This window comes from Astyanax mexicanus, chromosome 21 (assembly GCF_023375975.1).
Source record: "Astyanax mexicanus isolate ESR-SI-001 chromosome 21, AstMex3_surface, whole genome shotgun sequence".
Taxonomy (NCBI): domain Eukaryota; kingdom Metazoa; phylum Chordata; class Actinopteri; order Characiformes; family Acestrorhamphidae; genus Astyanax; species Astyanax mexicanus.
In genome coordinates, this window is record NC_064428.1 from 35,511,836 (window position 1) to 35,537,073 (window position 25,238).

General features: G+C 36.4%; 2 protein-coding genes across 3 annotated transcripts; one reads left to right on the forward strand and one right to left on the reverse strand.

Annotated features, from left to right (window-relative positions):
* Positions 1-764: 764 nt before the first annotated feature.
* crtac1a (cartilage acidic protein 1a) lies at positions 765-18,366 on the reverse strand. Of its 2 annotated transcripts, none has more exons than XM_049469566.1 (12): positions 18,285-18,366; positions 10,952-11,136; positions 8,704-8,900; positions 7,555-7,691; positions 6,352-6,508; positions 6,089-6,223; positions 5,588-5,724; positions 4,599-4,735; positions 4,429-4,511; positions 2,991-3,091; positions 1,980-2,148; positions 765-1,194 (listed from the first exon to the last, which is right to left on the reverse strand). In XM_049469566.1, exons 2-12 carry the CDS (start codon positions 11,128-11,130, stop codon positions 1,079-1,081), a joined length of 1,548 nt encoding a protein of 515 aa, XP_049325523.1. In that variant the 5' UTR covers positions 11,131-11,136; positions 18,285-18,366; the 3' UTR covers positions 765-1,078. The 2 variants fall into 2 exon arrangements, with proteins under 2 accessions (XP_049325523.1, XP_022530216.2); XM_022674495.2 differs by lacking the exon at positions 18,285-18,366 and adding an exon at positions 13,765-13,860.
* Positions 16,709-24,937, forward strand: r3hcc1l (R3H domain and coiled-coil containing 1-like). Its single transcript, XM_049469567.1, has 7 exons — positions 16,709-17,094; positions 18,272-18,843; positions 20,168-20,352; positions 21,678-21,748; positions 21,974-22,069; positions 22,580-22,720; positions 23,261-24,937. The coding sequence occupies exons 2-7, from the start codon at positions 18,295-18,297 to the stop codon at positions 23,311-23,313; spliced, it is 1,095 nt and encodes a 364-aa protein (XP_049325524.1). The 5' UTR covers positions 16,709-17,094; positions 18,272-18,294; the 3' UTR covers positions 23,314-24,937.
* Positions 24,938-25,238: the final 301 nt, after the last annotated feature.

The following is a 25,238-nucleotide window of genomic DNA, read 5'->3' on the forward strand; positions in this document are numbered from 1 at the left end:
TTCCAGGCTACTTTTGGTAAACTTGTAGAAAATACAGGTGCATCTAAAAAAAATTTATATCATTGAAAAGTGACCTTATTACAGTAATTCATTTTAAAATGTGGAACTCATATATTATATAGATGTATTAAACACAGGGTGATCTATTTTAAGCGTTTATTTCTTTTATTGTTGATGATTATGGCTTACAGCCAATACAATCCCAAAAATCAGTGTCTCAGGTATTTTTGCCAAGTACTGCTGGAAAATTAAATCTGCATCTACATAAAAGTTTTCAGCAGAGGGAAGCATAAAGTGCTCTCCAAACCATCACTGATTGGTGGAAACTTCACACTAGACCTCAAGCAGTTTGGACTGTGTGTCTCTCCACTCTTCCTCCAGACTCTGCTCCCTTGATTTACTTTAAATGAAATGTAAAATTTACTGATGATCAGTGATGGTTTGGAGAGACATGTTGATGCTGGTGTTGATCCACTGTGTTTTACTATCAAGTCTAAACTCAGTGCAGTTTTGTTTTCCCACAAAATCTTACAGCACTTCATGCTGAACCTCTGCTACTGACAACTTTTCTGGAGATGAGGATTTCATTTTCCAGCAGGACTTGGCACACTGCCCACACTGCCAAAAGTACCAACAATAAAAGAAGTAAATGCCTAAAAACCTATCATCTATATAATATATGAGTTTCACAATTTGAACTGAATTACTGAAATAAAGTAACTGAGTTGTTAAAATCCAGATGATTAAATGAGACAAAAAATAGATTAATTCTAATAGATACCCCAGGCTTTATTAATTTATTTTTTATTAAGAAAATGAAGTTAACAGACAGTTCATGTTAGCTTATATAGAATCAAGAAACATCAGTTAAAAAAGCAAATTAAATACAAACATGACTGGAGTTTCAAAACTGGATTTAAAGCCACTTTTCATTCTTTCTCGTGTTCTTTCCCTTTACTCTACCCTTCACAGCGCTGGTCTGCATTTTTGTTAATATTGATGCACTTTAAAGGCATGATGGCGAAAGCGTAAAAAAAACAGAGAAAGTAAAGAGAGTGAGCTGATAACTGATAAACACTCAAGCTCCAGGATATGTGATCTCCATCACTGTGTTCATATCAGTTGGCGAGACGGGGCGGGTCAGAGAGCGGCCATCCGGCCAATAGACTTCAATCTTGGTGGCCTGATCAGATCCTGGAAAACAAATGGAAGCAGAAGTGAGAAGCAGCACATATATTGTTGTTATATAGATCCTTATTTGAACAGTATTGAGAGATGGAGGTAATAAATCTGAACACTTACACTTACAACAAAAGAAATATCTTTAACATTATTTATAAAATATTATTAAAGTGTCAGTCTGTATTATCGAGTTTCTAAACTGCAAGCAGAAGCATTTCTGAGTGGAGAAAGGATAAAATATAGTGTTTAATGCTACCAGTGTGCTGAAACCACCATCCCTGCTAAGCCTATTAATATATTCATTACTGGGGTGTCTGGTCACTTTTTCCGGGAGTTCTTCTTCTGGTCACGTCACACGTCTTTTTACGTACTTATGTCACACATACAGCCTCTAAAAGGGGATCTGGCTCAGTTTTACTGAACGCGAGCAGCTGGTGGAGCAAAGGAGACTTCAGAAGAGGAAACTCAGAGCTCAGTAGCTCCTCCATTCACTCATAGTAAAACCAAAGAAACGAAGGAGTGAAGTTTCTGACTGAGCCACCCATCCATGCAAACACAGAAGATGAAAGAATTCTGCATGGAGGAGTGGGAAAACCTTTATTCCAGTCAATGTCAGAGACTGACGCATGGGTATAAAGATATATAAGGGCATTAGAAGCCATACATTTTTGTTTATTACATTTTAAACTACAGTTTAAAAGTAGTTTCTACAGTTTTGTGTTTAGTTATATGAGCTCAATCTTTCAATACTGTCCAAATGAAGATCAGATGCCTCTATTTCTAGGTGTGTTTCTTACCTAGTCCAAAGTGAGCCACTGGTTCCATCTCACACAGGTATCCAGATCCTCCGTCGATGATGCGGGTGTGAACGCCGCTCTGTTTAGTGTGGATCACCACCTTGGCACCGCGAGCGAACGCTCCGTAACGAGTGCGAGGCATCACCCGCAGCCAGTTATTACCGGAGCTCTGAGGAGAGACGAGACGTGGATTTACCATGTGTTATAGAAGCTAAAGAACACTGTACTGACGTGGGTTATGTGTGTGTATAATAGTGTTCCTCCATGATATGTGCATGTGATTTCTGCCAGAGTCGCTTGTCTGTTCATTCTAGCCAGATGTCGCCGGTCACCATCATTACCACCCACTGTGCTACTGTCCACTGAGTGGTATTATTAACCTTATATGATGTATCATAGACTGTGTATAGCTGGACAGAGCATCGCCTCTCAAAAGTGAAGCCACCACAGGTCGGGCGCCCCCTGCTGTTCGGTTTCAGAAAGCTGTGTAACCCCACCCATCCCCATAGGTTTCAATGGCAAAACAGACAACTTTCAATCACGTTTTTTTCTAATATACTGTAATTCTACCTCTTTTTAAATTTAAATGCAGCAGCTAGTGTAACCTCTGCTTATGTTGTTACATTTTATCGTTTTTTAAAACGTTATTCAGCTCTATTTAAAAAGGTATAGTTATTGGTGTGTAAAAGGGCTGGGTTACACCTATAGCCGGGGTGGGACCAATGACTGTATGGGTGGGACCATAGACTGTGTGAGCTCTGTGGAGGCAGCCCTCAGGGGCGGGGTTATTTAAATGAGTAGGCTGTCTCTCCACAGACTTTCTACCTCCTCTGGTCTCTACTGCTCTCTACAGACTCGGGTTTCAGGATCGCCAACATGGCGGAAGATTTCGGCTTCATTTTCAGTGAATGAATGGGAACGGCGACACGGCGTCCATCTTTTCTACTGTCTCTGTGATGTGTTAGCTAGCTAATACATCATAAAAGGTTAAGCTGGAGGTGGTGCTTGTACCTGTTTGACTTTGTAGACAGAGATGGGCTGGGAGGCGCTCTCCCCATGAGCAACCAGTAGATCCAGATATCCATCACCATCAAAATCCACCACAGTCGCTCCTGTTAATCAGATACACACAGCGAGACAGTCTGTTCAGAATCACACATTTTCATTTAACTCTGTTTTAAGCAAATTAAGGCAAAGAGGGACCGACTACACACTAACGCCTATGGGTTTAGAATGATACATCCTAAAAGCTCCTGTAGGTGTCCTGCTACTTTTGTCCAAACCTGCTGTTAGAGCTGAAATGGGGGGAACGACTCCACACTAATGGCTTCAGAATAGATTCAGGATTTGACATTATAAAAAAGCTCCTGTAGGTTTAGGTGCATGTAAGTGTCCCAATAGTGCAATTTATAGGATAATTAAGTTAAATCTGCGTCTACAGCAGCGCCGGGTCTAGACCATAATGGGTGGGCATGTTGATAGTCATATTTTTAAAGCCAGAGCTAATCATTCTGCCTAAAATGAATGTGAGAAGCAAAGAAATAGAACTTATATGCATTTAAGAATATACTTTGCTTATGTAAATTTATAAAGATTTTTTAAATATGATTATACTGACAGAAAAACTCTGATATGTGAATAAAAGTATCTAGACATAGGCTAAGAATATAATATTCCAAAGTGGAAATAGGAATAAGTGAGAATAAAAATATGATTAGTAAAATAAAATATGAAGAAAACAGTGGATTGTTCAGAAGAACAAAATAAAGCTTATTATGTTCACCTATTTTTTACACTGAAAAAGAGGAGGAAATTATGAAAATAAATAAAATAAGGAAAACATCTACTGTACTTTAATGGGAAAATCTGGTTAAGGATTGTAAGAATTTCTTGTTGATGTTATGGAAAATGTACTGGTACAATCAATTTTTTATAGATATAAATTTGTACAGTATAACAAATAATGTAAAGATTACAAGCGCACATTAATGAACAGTTAGCCTATTGTCAGTGAACTACTATACACATATACACAGTGGCATAGTGGACCATAGAGCGCCTGTATTTAATTGCCAAGTTAAAAGGCATGTAACCAACAAACAAACTATATACAGAAATTAAATCTCTGTATCCAAACTGTGGATTTGAATATCTAAAATCTTCAGCTGGTTCAGAGATCTTTTCAGAGATCATTTAAAAATAGTGATTGCTCACATTGTGCTTGGGGGGGGCAAAAACTAAATTTGGGGGGGCATCGGTCCCCTCAGCCACCCCTAGAACCAGTCCTGGTCTACAGTGTAATAAGTACTTTTGGACTATTTCTATTGGTCCATTTGTCTCAAGTACCATTGACACAATATAAAGTGCTGCAATTTTTTTAAAATGGTACATGGTACTATAGCGGAAAGAGAAAAGCATGATGGCTGATGATTGGTCAGGTGATGCTCACCTGTTCCCCGGCCCTCAGGCTCTGAGGCGTCGCCGATGTTTAGCTCAGTGATGGTGGGATCAGCGCTCTCCCTCCTCATGACTCTGAGAGAAAAAAAACACAGTCCATCCGTTTTGGATTAATGGATTAATAATGTAACCTGTGTGAGATCTGGAGGTGGAGGTCAGTACCTGAAGAGCTTGTTGGGGGCGTTTCCTCTGTAAGCGATGTTGTTGAAGAAAACCTCCAGCTGCAGGTCGTTATCGAAGTCGGCAGCGATGACAGTGCGGACAGGAGACGAGACAGAGAAGGACTTTGTTGCAATGTTCTAAAACACACACACACACACACGTTAATATTAAAGTAGAATTATGTAACAAATTTACCTTAAAACAGCAGCTTCTTAATAAATTAATATTATCTTAGATAGTCTCAGCAAGTTTCAATAAACTACATGTCCAAATGTTCGTGGACTCTTCCTCTAATGAATGCATTCAGATAGCTAGCTGTGGGCTAGAGGGGTATAAAGCCCTCAGTATGAAGCAGTGAAAGATCTGTGGAATGATGGAGCTCCATCCAATACTTTTAAATGAGATGATTTGGGAGCTGTGGATGATGAGTGATCATCATTCAACATCCTAACCTCACTACTGAAGCTCTTGTCACCAAAGGCAATCAAATGTTCACACCAATCTTCCTAAATCCAATTTAGTGAAATACTAAAAGGTGGAATTCACAATCATTTGGTGGAATTCTATATAGTGGAATTTTAAATAGTGAAATTCACAATTAATTGGTGGAATTCCTAATCATTTAGTGGAATTTTAAATGGTGAAATTCGCAATCATTTGGTGAAATTCACAATAATTTGGTGGAATTTTAAATGGTGTAATTCACAATCATGTGGTAGAATTCTATATAGTGAAATGTATGATGAATTGGTGGAATTTTAAATGGTGGAATTCACAATTATTTGGTGGAATGCAAAATGGTTGAATTCACAATAATTTGGTGAAATTCTAAATGTTGGAATTCACAATCACTTGGTGTAATGCAAAATGGTGGAATTCATAATCATTTGGTGGAGTTCTGAATGGTTGAATTCCCAGTCATTTGTTGGAATTATAAATGGTGGAATTCATTTATCTAACAGAGCTGGACGTCCACTTGAGTGTCTCACCTTAAAGGTCTTCTGGTCAGTCTGCATGTAGAGACGGTGGGGGCCGTTCCAGTTTCCATAGACAATGTCAATCTTCCCATCTCCATTAAAATCAGCCAGAGCCACGCCCCTGCCATGCTGATATCTGTCCTCCACACCTGAAACACAAAGAAGAATGGAGATCAATCAGACTCCGCCTCTTTTCAAACATTTCTGAGTAGCATCACAGTGCTAACGCTCGGAATAAAGTGCAGTGACTCGGTTCTGATACATCAGCTCACAGACGCAGCCTTGTGCTGATCCACATCACCCTAGAAGCAATGAGGGGAAAGAGTGCCATCTACTGTACCCACCCAGAGAGAGAAAGGCCAACTGTGCTCTCTCAGGGCTCCGACAGCTGATGGCAAGCAGCATGACCGGGATTCAAACCAGCGATCTTATGATCATAGTGGCATAATGGCAGCACCTTAGTCTCTTTTGAACATTTCACATCTGCTCTATTGCTATAGATCCTCCTCTCACCTGCTTGAGCTGCCATGTCGGTGAAGGTGCCATCACCGTTGTTACGGAACAGGAAGTTAGGTCCGTTTTCATTGTCGCAGAAGATATCAGAGCGAGCGTCGTTAAGAATTGGACCAACCACTACGCCACGCCCACCTTCAGACAGAAACACAGATCATCAGGAAACACTGAACCCTTACGAACTTTAGCCTGTTAATATGATCCTGTAATATAAAGACTAATGTCTGCAGGTGTTGGTGGATTTTAGGCTCCGCCCCTCTCACCTGTGTACTTGTTGACTCTGGCCTGAGAGGCGACGTCAGACAGAGCGATGATGCCTTTAGTAACATCACTGGCAGATTCATCCATCTCGATCAGCGCGTGAGCCCCCACGTTTCCCCGAGCGTAATTCGACACGTAGATAGAGTACCGCCCAGTTCCCTACAGCAGATACAGACAAATAAACACCATTAATAACAGATAATTACTATTAATAAAATAATGACATAATACAATAAAAATACACTCCTGTAATCTTTATCTATTCAATGTTTAAAGTCTTTAAAAAATGGTTGACATTAGTTTTCTGTTTTTTTATTATTTTATTACATTTTTTTCCCATTTTCTCCACAGTTTACACGGCCAATTACCCAACCCACTCATGAGGACTCGCCCTATCACTAGTGATGCTCCAACACCAGGTGGGCAAAGACTAACACACTCCTTCTCCGATACATGTAAAGTCAGACTCCGCCTCTTTTTGAACAGATGCAGCATTGCAGAGTAGCATCAGAGCGCTAACGCTCGGAGGAAAGCGCAACGACTCGGTTCTAACACATCAGCTCACAGACGCAGCCTTGTGCTGATCCACATCACCCTAGGAGTGCCATCTACCCACCCAGAAAGAGCAAGGCCAATTGTCTGCCCTCTTAGGGCTCTGGTCACTGATGGCAAGTTACAGGAACAGGATTCTAAATCGAGTTGTTCGCTTAGCCCGCTGGACAACTCAGAGACCCCTTATTGTCCTTTCTTAATTTGATGAAGATTTCAAATGCTTCACCTTCAATGTCTGTTATATTGAGGCTGTTTTATTGGCATAAAACATAAGAAATATCAATATTTTACACATATTTGTGTTAATAATATTGAGGTCGCAATGATGTTCACTTTTATAATCATTAACTAAATGTTTCTTCAGTTTAGGCCCTGATCTAACAACACAGTACTTATACTACTTATATAATACTAATATAACACTTATTATAATGCCAGAACCGCTAATAATTCACAATAAACCGAATATAATATTCAGGGACATGTGTGTTTATGAACAGGATGAATAGACAAATGGACAATAGATAATATCCAACTATATAACAGACAATGGATAAAGCATCAGAGATGGATAGACAAATGGAACAATAAAGAAAGTAACAGAGGAATGATGGATAAAGGGATAAATCAGTAGATAGACGGACATGCATTACCTTTCTATCCACACAGGCTACAGAGCGTCCTGCCATGCGCTTGGCCACTCCCCTCCGCACGTTGATGTCATCACTCAGCAGATCCTCGAATCGGCCGTTACGGAACTTAAACAGCTTATCGGAGTACGAGGCCTGACCTTAAAAAAAAAAAAACGTTCACACAACAGCAGGACCAAAGACGTGTTATTCAGACTGTGCTGTATAGGGATGGCTGCTAATTAGCTAATTATCTAATTATCTAACAGCAGGGCTCCAGACTAACACCGTCCCACCGTCCCAGGGACTTTAAAAATAGTGTCATGAAAGGTTTTTCATGCTGTGAATGTGAATATTACAGTTCATAAAAAGACTGGTCACTGGTTGATATATGACTATGCGTTTTCCTATAAAGTATAAAGTAATAAATTCCTGCCTTTTAACATTGCTGCAAGAAAAGAAGCATTAACAGGGAGCTAGTGGTGAAAAGATGTAGTGTAGAAAATGTGGGTGGTGGACCGTCATGTCAGTCAACTCAGGAGCTTCAAAAGTGGCAATGGTAATCTGGTAAACGAAAAAAAACAACTGCTGACATTATGGCTGTAGGAAAATACACAAATAAATACAACTGTAACGTTAAAAATATATATTATTATATTTGGAACAGATGATTTTTAGTTTGGGAGCTCCAGAGTAACACAGTCCCACCGTCCCAGCACAGAGACTGGGGACAGAGATATTTATTGCAGTGAATGTGGTAATAAATAGTTTATAAGAAGACTGCTTACTGGTTAAAATATGAATGTGAGTTTTCCTATTGCTTAGAACACAGTATGTTTACTGATTTCTTAAGTCCTTTCAACATAGAACCAATCAGCTTGGTGGAAAAGCTGAGAAAAGTAAAAAAAAAAATAGTGGAGAAATTGTGGCTGGTGGACTGTCATGTCAGTCAACTGAGGAGCTTCAAAAGTGGCAAAAGCACATGGTAAAACAACTGATGAATTTATGGTAGTAGAAAAATACACAAATAAATGCAACTGTAATGTTAAAAATATATAAAGATACAACTGGAGCCCTGCTAACAGGCAGCTAGTTTAGTTAGGTTAGTTATACTAAGCTGATTTTGTGAGCGTTAATCCTCCAGTTTGAACAGGATGTAAGTGCTGTATGTACCTGAGAAAGCGTTGTTGGTGTTGAGGAAGTAGATCTCCTCTCGTCCGTCTCCGTCCACGTCACACGCCGTCACTCCGATAGCGTTCCCCTCCGGGTCCCGCAGGTTGTAGTACGGAGAGTTACGATCATTCACTGCGATATTTACCAGCCTCTTCTGATCACGATCATACTTCAGAATCAGGTTCGAGCCGCTGTACCTGAAATACATGATAAACACATGGTGCCAATCTGCCCCAGAGAGTCTTATTCTACTGGCAGTACTTCTATACAGAGAATAGATAATGGGTACAACTTAAATAAAGTAAATAAAGTTTTTACACTAAGACACTGTTTTCCATCACATAGGGCCAAAATTTATATCATCATATATTGAATATTTTTGGTTGATACTATATAATATGATATAATATTAATATGAACAGTATATAAGCCACCATCCGTGGTGTACATAATCACGCAATGATAAAGCTGGGTGATTAAAATATATATATATATATATTATATTACAATATTTAAAGACCATTTTACAATACACAGATCGTAACTATTCTAATAGTCTGACTATTCTAAATAAGTTTAAGTAAAACAGGTACTAAGAGAAGAACTAAAATAAGAAATAAACATTAGGAATATATAAAATTAAGTAAAACGGGTACTAAGAGAAGAACTAAAATAAGGATAAAAGCTAAGAATAAACAAGATTAAGTAAAAGTGGTACTAAAAGGGAAGATCTAAAGTAAAAAATAAACATTAGAAATATATAAGATTAAGTAAAAGAGGTACTAAGAGAAGAACTAAAATAAGGATAAAAGCTAAGAATAAACAAGATTAAGTAAAAGAGGTACTAAAAGAGAAGAACTAAAATAAGAAATAAAAGTTAGTAATAAATAAGATTAAGTAAAAGAGGTACTAAGAGAAGAACTAAAATTAGGAACAAAAATGAAGAATATATAAGATTAAGTAAAACAGGTACTAAGAGAGAACTAAATAAGAACTAAAAACTAGGAATAAAAAACATGATTAAATAAAAGAGGTACTAAAAAAGAACTAAAATAAGAAATAAAAGTTAGGAATAAATAAGATTAAGTAAAAGAGATACTAATAGAATTATTTAAAAAAGTTAGGAATAAATAAGATTAAGTAAAAGAGGTACTAAAAGAGAAGATCTAAAGTAAAAAATAAACATTAGGATTAAGTAAAACAGGTACTAATAGAATAATTTAAATAAGAAATATAAGTTAAGAATAAATAAGAATAAGTAAAACGGGTACTAAGAGAAGAACTACAATAAGGATAAAATCTAAGAATAAACAAGAATAAGTAAAACAGGTACTAAAAGAGAAGAACTAAAATGAGAAAATAAACATTAGGAATATATAAGATTAAGTAAAACAGGTACTAATAGAATAATTTAAATAAGAAATAAAAGTTAGGAATAAATAAGATTAAGTAAAACAGGTACTAATTGAATAATTTAAATAAGAAATAAAAGTTAGGAATAAATAAGATTAAGTAAAACAGGTACTAATTGATAAGATCTAAAGTAAAAAATATACATTAGGAATATATAAGATTAAGTAAAACAGGTACTAATAGAATAATTTAAATAAGAAATAAAAGTTAGGAATAAATAAGATTAAGTAAAAAGGTACTAAAGTAAAAAATAAACATTAGGAATATATAAGATTAAGAAAACAGGTAGTAAGAAAAGAATTAAAACACAAATTCGAATAAATAAGATTAGGTAAAACAGGTACTAAGAGAAGAACTAAAATAAGAAATTAAAAGTTTAAAATGATTTAGTGACAGCAGTGAGCTGAGTTTTAGAGTTTTAGAGTTTCCTGTAGTGAATTGCAGCTCGCTGGTGCTCTGTAGCTAAAAGCAGATTTTCCCAGTTCAGGTAAAACTCTCGGTACCTGGCAGCTGATCCCAACCTGAGACCAATAAATCTATAATTCCTGGTATTTGCTTATTTTTAGGAGAATTTTATCCTCTTCTATAATACAAGCGAGAGATTTTTCTTGCGATATATCAAGTATTACAGTACCGTAATAATATCGTATCGTGAGACTCCCTGTGATTCCCACCCCTAGTTAGTTCAGTGTTCTTTAGGCACGGATGATATCCTCGATATTCTTATGGAACATATTGCGATACAATAAGAAAATATATCATGATACGATAAAATACTGAAATATTTCCCAGGTCTACTATCACTGTACATTTAGGATCAAACGTGTTTACTCACCCTGCCACCACCACCTCCAGATCCCCATCGCCATCCACATCCGTCACTGCCATCCCATAATTCCTCTGAGTGGGGTTGTGAAGAGCGTGAGGAGGAAGAACCGAATCTGTGACCACGGAGAACATGGAGTGAACTCCGGAGAGACTTAGATAGAGGAGAAACGTCCAGAAGACCCACATCTTTACCTGCCAATCACAGCACAGAATACTGCAAATTAGACCAGTATCAACATAGACTCAATGTGGATCAGATCTGATTTATTCATGGCTGTGTGAACGTGCCGAATCCATTTTTTTTTTCGAATCAGATTTGAGTCACTTTCATATGTGGCCATAAATCAGACATGTATCCAATCCATGGACATGCGACATGAATGTGAACGGTCATATTTGAAATTATGCGTCTTTTTGCTTTTACGCATTAGCATTAGTGCTTCGTGCTTCTCTCTCGTTCCCACACTGCATCTCTTGGTGCAGCTGTGCAGCTGTAGCTGCATAAAAACAGCAAAAGCAAACCACCTGTCCTTTTTTCACCTCCTGGACCTGAGCATGAACTTCAGAGCAGCTGTTTACTCTCCACTCCAGCAAAGGATGCTCCACATATGAGCTGCTAACTTTATAACCCTTTATAAAGCTACGAGTCTCTCGTCTCTCTAATATGAGTTTTTTTTTGTTGTTGGTGAAGAAGGAGACGTTTATACAGGTATCAATGTGCAGCATGTGAGGCGTTTCAGGGACAGATTCGTTCACATTACACACAGATACAGATCACTTACATTTACAGTGAATGTGAACGACAAGATAGACAAATAAATAAATAATAAATAAAAAAACAGTTGCACTGTTACAGTATATAGAAAAGTCAGTAAAACACATGGTGGTGGTAGATTCACTGGTTGATTAGAATAGTGAATAAAGCAGTTACATTTATGTCACTAATGGGAGTGCCTTTACATATTACATTTTATTTACATTTAACCAATAAATTCGAAGAATTTAAGATAAAGGCAAGCAGCAGACATAATTTGAGTCATCAAAGAGGCATTGAACTTTAGTTAAAAAAAATAAAAATCAGGTTGACATAAATATCCAACACTATACATTGTATGTTACATTTTTTGGGGAAATTAAACTCACTTTTATCCATCAAAAAACAACATTGGGTTGACATCAAACTCAAACATCAGACGTTGAATTTTGGTTTGGTCTTCAATTTAAGCTCATCAGATGTTGGGTTTCTGTCACCATACCTCACTAAATGTTACTAAACGTTTGTGACATTCGCATGTGATGTTTGAAAGATTAAATTTTTTGGTTAGATAAAAATTTCAACTTTTTACTTAGTAGAACATTTTCTGAATGTTATCTTTCAAGCTTTCTGGATGGACTGTTGGATGGATGTTTTTAAACGTTCTGGTAACATCGCTGCAACATTACTTCTGCCAGTGTTTTTAGTTTTGGGAATATTGTTCAAATAACATTAAACTATTACTATGTTACACATTTTCAGAATGTTATTTCTATAACGTTACAGGCCAACTTTTTATAACGTTCTCTGTTAGCCGGGTTAACATCAGCTGTCACCACTTTTGTACATCTAATTGACGTTGGAATTAGGTAAAATAAAATAAAATAAGATAATCCTTTATTAATCGCACAATGGAAAAATTTGCAATGTTACAGCAGCACAGAGGAAAGAACAGAGAAACAGATAAGGAAAATATATAAACAAATAATAATAATAAAACTATATTAACAAAAGATTACAGAAAAAATACTAAAAATATAATAAACGAATACTAAATACTAAATCTAGTTCAGCTAAGATAAGGTCAGAGGGGATATGATTATGGTAGGTTTCGACAAGTATTATTGCACAGGGACTAACAGTGAACAATGTAAGGACACTGTCCTACATTGAATTTTGGTCACATGAGGTCACAATATACATTCATCCAGATAACCTCAAAGTTGTCACAACACTGTGTACTCTACTTGTTTACAACATTGCTACAACATTGTCCAAAGGTTGCACTGTTTGTTTTAACAATGTCAAATTCCATTCATGTTGGTTTATTATATGTTATCTGACAGTAGAGCACACTAAATGCAGCTCTGGAAAAAATTAAGAGAGCTCTTCAGTTTCTGAATCAGTTTCTCTGATTTGGCTATTTATAGGTTTATGTTTCAGTAAAATGAACATTGTTGTTTTATTCTATAAACTACAGACAACATTTCTCCCAAATTCCAAATTCATTTTTTTTGTCATTTAGAGCATTTATTTACAGAAAATGAAAAAGAACACAAGTTAATATTCATGAAGTTTTAAGAGTTCAGAAATCAATATTTGGTGGAATAACCCTGGTTTTTAATCACAGTTTTTGTCCTCCTCCACCAGTCTTACACACTGCTTTTGGATAACTTTATGCCTTTACTCCTGGTGTAAAAAATGTCTTTGATCATTCATCTTCCTCTTGATTATATTCCAGAGGTTTTCAATTTAGTAAAATCAAAGAAACCCATCATTTTTAAATGCTCTCTTATTTTTTCAAAACTGTATGCTGTAATTTACGAATATAGGATGTTAAAGTAAATATTTACTGTAAAAATACAGCAACTTTATACAAATAATAGAAGAATAATAATATTTTAATTCAATTTTGCAGTGTTACATTCATTACTGTGTGTGTGTTCCATAAACACACACACAGTAATGAGTTAACTCTAATGCTAGCTGAAAAAATAAAGTTTTAATTATGTATTTAATCGCTGTTATTAATGTTTTATTGAGTTATAAAGCTGTGTATTACTCACCGGGTTGTTTAAACAGCAGGTTGAGTCTGCAGCTGCTGTAAATTCAGCTGTAAATTCAGTTTATATACCGCGGATTCCACCTTACACAACCTCACAGCCCCGCCCTGCACAAGCGCTTACACAAGCGCGCGGCCAATCACACAGCGCCGATTTACATCCCCTCACACGCTCAACCAATCAGCTCCCTCTCCCGCTCTGAGGGGCGGGGCTTACCCCAGCATGCAGATCGTGTGTGGGGGGCTTTTGTTGGAGTGTACACTTGTGAAAGCACGTGAAAAGTAGTGAAAAACTGGCTAAAAGCTGCTGTATAGAGCCCACAGGCGCCTGCAGGGGAGGACAGAGGAGCTCAGATTAAAAATAGAGTGCTAAAATAGAATTATCTTAATTAAATAATGACTTAATTACACTTAAAAACACTCAGAGAGTGGCCTGTAATAAACCGGAGTGGGTGTGAACACTACACTATATACTGAATTCTTCCAGACTATGGAGGAACACATAAGGAATCATGTAGTAACTTAAACGTAAGTGTTAAACAAACATAAATGCTCTTTTAAAATATTGTTTGAGGAGCTGTTATCTTGCGATTTCTGAGGCCGGTAACAGAGGTAACCCCTGCTCTTCCTTTTCAGGGGGTGGCCCTGATGAGTGCCAGTTTCATCTTAACATTTTTAATTGTCTTTGTGACCTGCTGCACTTGGGGATACTTTACTTTTTGAGTTCTCAAAATGCTTCATTACTAAAAGTATTTTTTTTTTCTTTATTTACCGTTTTTTCCACACTATAAAGTGCACCGTATTGTAAGGCGCACTATCAATGAACGTCTACTTTCTGGTCCATTTTCATATATAAGGTGCACCGGATTATAAGGTGCATTATGCGACACTAGTAAGGAACAGGGGTGTTGCCATGTTTCCCTTCTAATTCAGCAGGTCTTGCTGCTGGGTGGTGGTGCTAAGCTTAGTAAACAAAACTGTAATTCTTGAAAATGAACAAAAATAACAACAACGAGCGCTAGATGTTAATCTACACAGATTTCTCTCCTGGAAATTGTTTATTTGGGTGAGTAAACCGCTTTCATTTGTTTACAGTAAGCTTAGGTTTCCACATTTCCACTAAGGCTGGATGCAGCAGCATTAGCATTAGCGCTAGTAAATGCCACCTGACAGAGCTACACTGAGGAACCCTAAATGTTCCGGTAAGCCAGGGTGCTATCAGCTAGCGATTCATGCTACAGTCCAATATGCTTGCTTCTGAACGGCGGAGGAGCTAGCGCTTAGTGTAGTTAGCAGCTAATGCTAATACTGCTCCAGTCTTGGTGATGGAGAAACTTTACTGAAACTCCTGTATAACTCTATACTTCAGCTTTAAGTGTCTTTACTGCTCCTTAATACCTAACTGGTAGAATTCATACATAAGGAGCATCGGATTATAAGGTGCACTGATGATTCTTGGGAAAATTAAAGGATTTTACGTGCGGCTTATAGTCAGAAAAATGTGGTTGAGTTGAGTAGTTCTTAGTTCTTTAACTCTACCTCTTCACAACTTTACAACTGATGCTCTTAAACACTTTAAGAGGAAGAAATTCAAGTAATTAACTCTTGATGAGTTGCTGACTCCTTAATTGTCATTATACTGGTACACTATGATTAAGTTTTCCAGACAGGGATTAAGTCTATTTATATACCTTTTTCTGCTTTCAATGGAAAATCCATCCCTATTAGTAAAAAGTATTTTTTACTATTATAATACCCCTGACACAGAGAGGGCCTTTCTTAAATGCACAATATTATTATTATTATTATTATTATTATTATTATTATTATTATTATTATTATTATTATTATTATTATTATAACCACTGAGTCCCCAATGTCCTCATGTATTTACTTATTAATTATTGATGTATCTGCTTAAGAAGACCCTCACTCTTCTCTAACAGGTATCTTTAGTTTGAGTAGGACAGTTGTGGTCAGTGTTTGGGACAGTGAGAGAGCTATCAATAGCAGAGCTGATGAAAGACTGAACACATGTTGCTAATGTTCTCCCACCATCAGAACCTGCTTATTATAAAGCCACAGAATTACAGTCAATTACAGTTTACCGTCAGGAGTAATATTATATTATTATATAACTGTACATAACTCAAAACTGCAGTTTGCTTATTAATAAATATAAATCAGTAGAAGCACTAAGCATGGGAAAGAATTGACTATTTAAAGATACTGCTCACATTTTTCTTTAGACAGTGACAAAATGTTGCACAGAACACACATTATCTGAAGCAATTTTCTGCCCATTTTAGGCACCATTCCATAATTTACTGTCTAAATTTAGCATATTAAAAACTAATAATTCCAGAATTTCCCTCTGGGATCAATAAAGTATCTAATAATAATAATATCTAATAAAAGCAAAGTACATAAAAAATAATACTACTTTTTATACTATTCCTATTGATGAAATTTCTTTAGCATTTTCTATAGTCCAAAACATTTTGTGTATTAGATTATATATTATATATAAATACATTTCTATTATTTATATTATTAAAATGTGTTGCATTGTTTTCTTTTTTCTTACTGTTTTATTTATCATAAAACTGTTTAGCTATTTTAGCTGTAAATTAAGTTATTTTTGGAGAAATCCACTAAACATTACCAACGAAACAGAAAAATGTTAACTTCTAAAGTTAAAAAATATATTCTGGCCTTTAATAAGCAGTGTTACATTTTATTTTATTTTATTTTATTGTTTTTTATTTTATTTTATGTTGCATAATATGATGTTTAATTTTGTTTTATTAAATTAAAATTTAGTATAAAGCGATATAAAAAATGTAAAAAGTGAAAAGTAAAAGTGCTTAGCTCGCAACTACAAAACAACAGCGGAAAAAACTACAAGTCCCATCAACGCGTTCGGTGTCGCGTACTACTGACGTCACCGCGCGTCGTTCTCCAAACATCCGGTCGTCGTTGCAGCGTTTGTGTGTGAATATTGAATAAAATCCGCATTTAAACCTAGAATTAACGTGAATAAACCGGTTTAATTAGATTTTTTGTCTGCAGGTGTGTTGTAGAGCGGGTAAACAGGGCGGTGGAGAGGTTTTAGTATAAATAAGAGACTGTAGTTTAGCCAGACTGAAGCGCTGATTAATAATAATAATATTATTATTAATATTAATAATAATAATTATTATTATTATAATCCCGCCTGACTGCAGCTGATTATACTGGATTACCTGCAATTTAACTGCATAATTCTCATCCAGCACAACTGAAGGAAACTCCTGACCAACAACATCAGTTTACTGAGCTCCTGAAGAAGCAGGTAAGATTTAAAACCTTCATTTCATTAAACCTTTATTTCAGTAATTCAGTTTAAAATGTGAAACTCATATATTATATAGATCTATTACACACAGAGTGATCTATTTTAAACGTTTATTTATTTTATTGTTGATGATTATGAATCTTACAGCCAATGAAAACCTTGAAAATTTTGAATATTATATAAGAACAACTGGTACTTTTGGCAGTATGAGGGCAGTGTGTAAAGTCCTGCTGAAAAATGAAATCCACGTCTCTTTAATAGTTTCCATCGCTGATTGGTGGAAACTTCACACTAGACCTCGAGCAGTTTGGACTGTGTGTCTCTCCACTCTTCCTCCAGACTCTGATCCCTTGATTTACTTTAAATGAAATGTAAAATTTACTGATGATCAGTGACGGTTTGGAGAGACATGTCATCTGCTGGTGTTGATCCACTGTGTTTTATTATCAAGTCTAAAGTCAGTGCAGTTTTGTTTTCCCACAAAATCTTTCAGCACTTCATGCTTCCCTCTGTTGATAACTTTTATGGAGATGCAGATTTCATTTTCCAGCAGGACTTGGCACACTGCCAAACGTACTTATATAATATTTAATTTTTTGGAGACACTGATTTTTGGGTTTTTATTGGCTGTAAGCCATAATCATTAACTATAAAATAAATAAAAGCTTAAAATAGATCACTCTGTGTTTAATACATCTATATAATATGAGTTTCACATTTTCAACTGAATTACTGAAATAAAGTTACTTTTTAATGATATTATATTTTTTGAGATATTGTTCTCTTAATTTGACAAATTGTTTTCTCAGTTTAACAGTTGTTTCCATTCATTTAAGAAGTTGTTCCCAAAATGTATTTCATGATTTCCTGTATTTAGAATAATACACTTTCCTCTTAGTTTAAGAGTTTGTTCCCCAAATTAAGCTGCTTGTTCCCTCAGATTAGAATTTTGATAATTTCAATAAATTAGCAATCAGATTAATTTAATTTTATCTATTCTTTTAGTTGAAGAAATTGTTTTGTAAAATAATAATTTAACACATTTTTTCACTCTGAATTATTCCCTCAGAGTAGCCTCAATTTGTTCCCTCAGTTTGTTTGGTTTGTATTTGGAAATAAATGTAATTATTAAGAATTTATATTACTACCTTTTTTTATTTTGTGTTCATTACAGAAGCTAGTTGTACCTGCGCAGTGATGGAGGACAGCACCCACCCAGCAACCGAATCCAAACCCTGCGCTCCGTCCCGCAGTAAGAAGCCAGACGCTCCTCTCTACGTCCCCAAGAGACGCCAGGGCGAGACGAGGGACACGCCCACCGACCCTCAGCTCAGAGACAAACACCAGACCTCAGGAGACAAGAAGACCCGGCCCAGACCCCGCTACACCGACAAGGCCCGGAAATACAGCAGCAAGAACAAGAAGGAGAGAGCAGGAGGAGAGAAAACCCCAGCAGGAGAGGAGAAGCTCCAGAACGGAGAGGGAGGAGAACGGAGGGAGAGAGAGAGGGAGGAGGGAGAGAAAGAGAATGATGAAACTCTCTCCCGAAAAGAGGAGTGCAGATCTCCAGAGGAAGCAGGAAACAGGGTCTCCTCTGAAGACGTGTCCCAGCCTGCAGAAAAAGAGGAGAAGGTGAAGAAAGAGGAGGAGGAGGAGGAGAAGAAAGAGGAGGAAGAGGAAGGAGAAGACTGGGATTCTTTATTTACAGATGAAGGAGACTGTCTGGATCCACACCTTTTAGAAGAGGTACAGTCACAGTGTGTGTGTTAGTGGTAGGAATCACAGGGCATCTCACGATACGATATTATCACGATACATTGCCCACAAAAACAATATTATCACGATATTGTGTTTCCGATACTTTAATATATCGCAATTCTCCACGATACTTAACAACACCTGTGTTACTGAAAAGGATAAAATACCAGGAATTATGGATTTATTCATAACCAATATTCCTCACTGCAGGTTTACCCTACTCATTTGATTATAGCGCCACCATGTGGAGTAATAAAGCAGTAACTTTATTCAGATTTCATGGTATTTTCACGATAACGATACTCTTGGCAATATGACAGAAACACTGAATTTTTTTTTTACATTTTACTATTGCATACATCTGATATATAAAAGAATTTTATCAGATTTGTAACAAAAGTCAATGATGCAGAATGTAATGATACTAATAATAATGCACTCCAAATATTTCCATATATCCAGAATTAAAGTACAATAAATGATACTGGACAGATATAATGGGAATATATAATGGGAAATGAGAACAGTGTGAATTTTTCTTTTGCTAAAAACAGCTAAAAAGTAGAACCCTGTGTGATAATTAGGGGTGGGTATAATAGGGTATAATATCGTTTACCATATTCAAAAATGTAGGGGATATTATTGCGTACAATACGATATGCCACGCCCCTATTTTAGAGCTCCTATGTTTTAATAAATATAGTCATATTTGACGCCACATATTTATACAGTACTATTGCAATACTGATATATTGCCCCACCCCTAGGGTATATTCTTCTCCATTTAGTTTCGGTTTCCCTCTGAAGTTTATTGACTGAGCACACTCAACAACACTCCTATGTGGGCGGAGTCTCCCTATATTTGACAGTGATTGGTTCGTAGAATGTTGTCAGTTCAACGAGTCGCATTTCGAGGTGTGCATAATTTAGATTCAGATGGTATCAGCGCCCCCGGGGGGGAGAGCCAAGTTTTAATCGGCAATGGGTGGGGGGGGGTGGGTGATTGGGGGTTTGGAGATGCGTTTGAAAATCGTCAGCATCCTGTCATTATTTAAAAATTTATTTGGGGCTTTGATTTGGCGCCCCCTCTAGTGCAGCGCCCCTATGCGTCGTATAGGCTGCATACCCCCTTTTTGCGCCACTGTCTACAGTTACAGTAGATACAGAATAAAAGTCCAGACAAAACAGTTCAGGAGTGAAAGTAACTCTAACTGTACTGTGTGTATAACGGTCTAAAATGTGTGTATAATTATAATCACACTGCTGTGTTTTGTCCTGTTTGTGCTGCTCTAATACCTTCCTTCTGATTCAGATCTCTCAGAAATCAGCTCGTGAGAAGAAGTCCATTCAGGAGTCGCAGTTTAACTACTATAACTGGTCTCCGGAGGACGAGGAGGTGGAGCTTCGGGAGGACGAGCTGTCGCACATCATCGAAATCTACGACTTTCCCGCTGAGTTTAAAACCGAGGATTTAGTCAGAGCCTTCAGCTCCTACCAGTAAGTTCATCTGGAATAAAGGAGTAGAAATGGGTAATGTGACAAACAGCATGAGGTTTTAATAAGAGTAGTAATCTTTTAATGGGCTGTATATGCTGGTGGTTCTTTAAAGACTCTCTAAAAGTGTCATAAACCTGTCACACAGTACATTTATATATTTAGTGTTCCTAAATAAAGAAATGTTCTAGACTAAATCACTGTACTAACTGTGTACACCAACGAGGCAGTGATCTCAAGTAAAGTAGTTTATTTTACTCCTAAATCAGTGTTCTAGAATGAAGCAGCGTAATCTAATGCAAAGCCGTGCTTTAAAAAAAAAAGACTATAAAGTAAATGCTATAAAATGCTCAAAAATAATATATATATATTTTTTTAGAATAAAGCTGTTCTGCATTAAATCCGTGTTCTAGAATAAATCAGTTTTCTAGAATAAAGCCGTGTTTTACAATAAATCAATTGTCTAGAATTAATTTAGTATTCTAGAATGAATCAGTGTTCTAGAACAAAGTCTTGTTCTAGAATAAATCTGTTTTCTAGAATGGAGCCGTGTTCTAGAATTAAGCCTGTGCTCTACAATAAATCAGTGTTCTAAAATTAAGCCTGTGCTCTACAATAAATCAGTGTTCTAGAATTAAGCCTGTGTTCTACAATAAATCAGTGTTCTAGAACTAAGCCTGTGTTCTAGAATAAATCAGTGTTCTAGAATTAAGCCTGTGCTCTACAATAAATCAGTGTTCTAGAATTAAGCCTGTGTTCTAGAATAAATCAGTGTTCTAGAATTAAGCCTGTGTTCTACAATAAATCAGTGTTCTAAAATTAAGCCTGTGTTCTAGAATAAATCAGTGTTCTAGAATTAAGCCTGTGTTCTAGAATTAAGCCTGTGTTCTACAATAAATCAGTGTTCTAAAATTAAGCCTGTGCTCTACAATAAATCAGTGTTCTAGAATTAAGCCTGTGCTCTACAATAAATCAGTGTTCTAGAATTAAGCCTGTGTTTTAGAGTTAATCAGTGTTTTAGAATAAAACCATGTTCTAGTATTAATCAGTGTTCTAAAATAACGCCGTCTTCTAGAATTAATAACCGTTCTAGAATAAATAGTTTAAGCAGAGTTAAGCAGTGCTCTAGAATAAAGCCGTGGTGTTGAGTAACTAAAGCACACTAAAGCGTTGTGGACTAAAGCAATGTGTAATAGTGTAAACCAGTGTTCTAAGGTTTTGTGTGTGTGTGTGTGTGTGTGTGTGTGTGTGTGTGTGTGTGTGTGTGTGTGTGTATGTGTGTGTATGTGTGTGTATGTGTGTGTATGTGTGTGTGTGTGTGTTTTCAGGCAGAAAGGGTTTGATATAAAGTGGATTGATGACTCTCACGCTCTGGGATTGTTCTCCAGTCCAATCGCAGGTCAGTCTCAACAAAACCTTGTATCTCACGCAGTATATTTTGCACAGTATAGGATCTTCTCATCGTGACTCATGGTGAAAAATATGGAGGTTCCAAAAACTGTTTAAATAAAATATTAAATTAACAGTAAAACCCACCTGTCATGTATTACACTGTTTTACACTGAACACTACAAGCTGATGTGTGTATTAATATTGGTGTGTGTGTGTGTGTGTGTGTGTGTAGCGCGTGATGCACTGAGGACGAAGAACCCCATGCTGAAGGTTCGTCCTCTCTCCAAATCCTCCTCAGCTACTAAAGCTAAAGCCCGCGCCTCCTCAGGTACCACTGCACACCTGATTACTCACATTACTAATTATTTACCTGTTTACTAAAATCCACCATTTGTGAATCTCTGAGTGACTTTAAAGACTCTATTCACACAACTCCGAGTGGTCCAGCAGTCTAAAGTGCTGCCACTATGATCATAAGATCACTGGTTCGAATCCTGGTAATGCAGATTGCCATCAGCTGCCGGTGCCCTGAGAGAGCACAATTGGCCTTGCTCTCTCTGGATGGGTACAGTAGATGGTACTCTTTCCCCTCATCACTCCTAGGGTGATGTGGATCAGCACAAGGCTGCGCCTGTGAGCTGATGTATCAGAACCGAGTCGCTGCGCTTTCCTCCGAGTGTTAGCGCTGTGATGCTACTCAGCAATGCTGCATCAGCAGCAGTTCAAAAAGAGGCGGAGTCTGACTTCACATATATCGGAGGATAATTGGGAGAAAAATGGGTAAAAAGTTCATTCGTTCTGTTTGTGTGTGTGTGTGTGTGTGTGTGTGTATATGTAGATTACCTGCTCCCGGCTAAGGAGCGTCCCCAGACGAGTGCGGCTCTGGCTCGGCGTTTGGTGATTGGAGCGCTGGGGGTGAAAAGTGCTCAGAGCCGAGAACAGAGAGAGGCAGAGAAGGATCAGCTACGGCAAGCCAGAGGTAACACACTCACTCACACACAGTTAGCATTAGGGGTGGGCGATATTATCCTAAAATAATACCATGATATTTCATGGTATTTTCATGATAACGATACTCTAGGCGATACTCTGACAAACCACTGAATAAAAAATACAAATATTTCAAGAATACCCTACTACAACAAAATGAAAAATACATTTTTTTATTGTATACAATTTGATATGGCACACCCCTAACTGAGATATTAAAAAATAATATTATAAGAATTTGATCAAATTTGTAACAGAAAGGATCCAAAATATCATGATGCTAATAATAATGCACTGCAAATATCTCCATATATCCAGGATTAAAGTAAAATAAAAGATCCTGGACAGATATAATAAGTTTTTAGAAGATATATAATGGGAAATGAGAACAGTGTGAATTTTTCTTTTGATAAAAATAGTAAAAAAAAAATAGAACCCTGATGTGATACTGACAGCACAGACTCACAATCTGTATAGATGCACTTTTATTCTTATTTTTAATTCTTATATTATAATTTATTCTTTTCAGAGCAAAAACGATTGGCAGCGAAGCAGCGAGAAGATGCGTGGGAGGGGAAGTGAAGCTGATAGAGCTGTGTGTGTGTGTGTGTGTGTGTGTGTGAGAGATAGAGAGAGTGTGATGTTCTCCATGCAGACACTCTGAGAGACGAGTCTTCAGCTGCCTTGTTTTTTGTTCATTTTGATTCAGTTTTCTGTCTCCACCAGTCCAGTTTATGGGATTAGGGGCGGGACAATGTATTGATATTGCGATATATTGTATCGATTTGGTTTTAATTTGTGAAACATTATTATCGATACATAGGAGCTCTAAACTCCTTAAAACATGCCCCCAATTAGACTTACTAAAGTTACAGCTTCATTATGGACAACTTTATGCCCCTATCACTAGTGTTGTAAGCATGTTAGGTAAATGCTGGGGGTAAATGGAGCTGGGCTGTTAGACAAAAATTCATACTTATCGTATTTTACTACAACCCTAAAAAGTCCATTTCACACTAAAGTTCTCCTTTAAGAAGATCTATACTTAAAAATACTGTTCACACTTATCCAGATATTTAAAAAAAATAATTTATCTGAATTTTGGCCTCCCATCTGTGGAAAAACACAATTTTCTATAAGTCTGAAAGTTTGAAAAGCGAAGATTAGCCAAAGCTTTTCTTTGTTTTCTTGTGTACCTAATTAAATGATGCACAATTGCATCTTAAATACCTCTGTGTTTGTGAAATTGTGAAAAAAAAAACATCTGGATGAGGCTTTAAATAGAGGAACTTTTTAAAAATAATTAGTTTATTTTTCCATTTAGTATAGTAAAGATTTTTTTTTCCATTTTGTTTTACATTTCTGCATCTCACAATCATAATTTAAAGCAAAATATTTTTTTTCCACATTTTTCCACTTTTTAAAAAATCTGGATACATGTGGATGAGGCTTTAAATATAGGAACTTTGTAAAATAATTAGTTTATTTTTAGTATAGTAAAGATTTTTTTCTGTTTTTTTTTTTGTTGTTTTTTCCCCCCACATTTCTGCATCCCGCAATCGTAATTGCAGGCAATATAAAAAAAAAAAATCTGATTTTTCCACTTTTTTAACATATGACAGTTGGCTCTGTGATATCAGAGTTTTGTTGCAAGTTGCAAAAAGTAAATTTGTTTCCTAAAATTTAGTTAAAAATTAAATAAAAAAAAAAAATAGCTAGAAATTTGGGGAAATAGATGAAAAACATCTTTACTATACTAAATGGATAAAACTGAATAAAAATGAAGCAGAAACAGTCAGAAAACTGGATTAATAAACATTATGCTGACCCTGCATTTGCTATCAGTGTAAAAACAAGATTGAGAAGGCATCCTCATGGCCAGAACACAAAACAAGAGATAACTGCCGTCCAGCAGCCATTAGAAAGAGATTAGTGAACGATGTCACTTCCTGTCGTCGTCTGTGTCTTTAGGAACAGGCTTTTTAAAAATAGTTTTGGGTTTATGTAAACACTGCCGTTTTAACAGAAAACAGAGTTGCAGCTTTAAATTCGGCTAATTGCAATATTAAAAGTTTTTTAGTTGTTTTTGAAGAACCAAATAAGAATCTGTTCTGTTCAGAGACTCGTTCTGTTAGTTTAGTTCAGAACTGCTGTAAAAAAAAAACGCTCTTAACTGTGATTTAAAATAAAACCCTTTCTACCGGTTTCTGCTGCTCTGAGTTTTACTTTATTAAAACTAGTATTGTGTCCCAATATGAAACTATTAAAATACAGTGATCTATTTTAAGTGTTTATTTATTTTATTGTTGATTATGGTTTACAGCCATTAAAAACCCAAAAATCAAGTGTTTTAGAAAATTTTAATATTATATAAGACCAATTGGTGCTTTTGGCAGTGTGGGCAGTGTGCCAAGTCCTGCTGGAAAATGAAATCCACATTTTCATAAAAGTTGTCAGTAGCAGAGGGAAGCATGAAGTGCTGTAAGATTTTGTGGGAAAACAAAACT

Coding starts and splice junctions, on each gene's coding strand:
- crtac1a (XM_049469566.1), bottom strand. CDS start 11,130: ATGTGGGTCTTCTGGACGTTTCTCCTCTATCTAAGTCTCTCCGGAGTT. Junction 6,509..7,554: donor TAGCCTGTGTGGATAGAAAG/GTAATGCATGTC, acceptor TATCTGCTGTAG/GGAACTGGGCGGTACTCTAT. Junction 4,512..4,598: donor GCCCCCAACAAGCTCTTCAG/GTACTGACCTCC, acceptor TTTTTCTCTCAG/AGTCATGAGGAGGGAGAGCG.
- r3hcc1l (XM_049469567.1), top strand. CDS start 18,295: ATGGAGGACAGCACCCACCCAGCAACCGAATCCAAACCCTGCGCTCCG. Junction 18,844..20,167: donor ATCCACACCTTTTAGAAGAG/GTACAGTCACAG, acceptor CTTCTGATTCAG/ATCTCTCAGAAATCAGCTCG. Junction 20,353..21,677: donor AGAGCCTTCAGCTCCTACCA/GTAAGTTCATCT, acceptor GTGTGTTTTCAG/GCAGAAAGGGTTTGATATAA.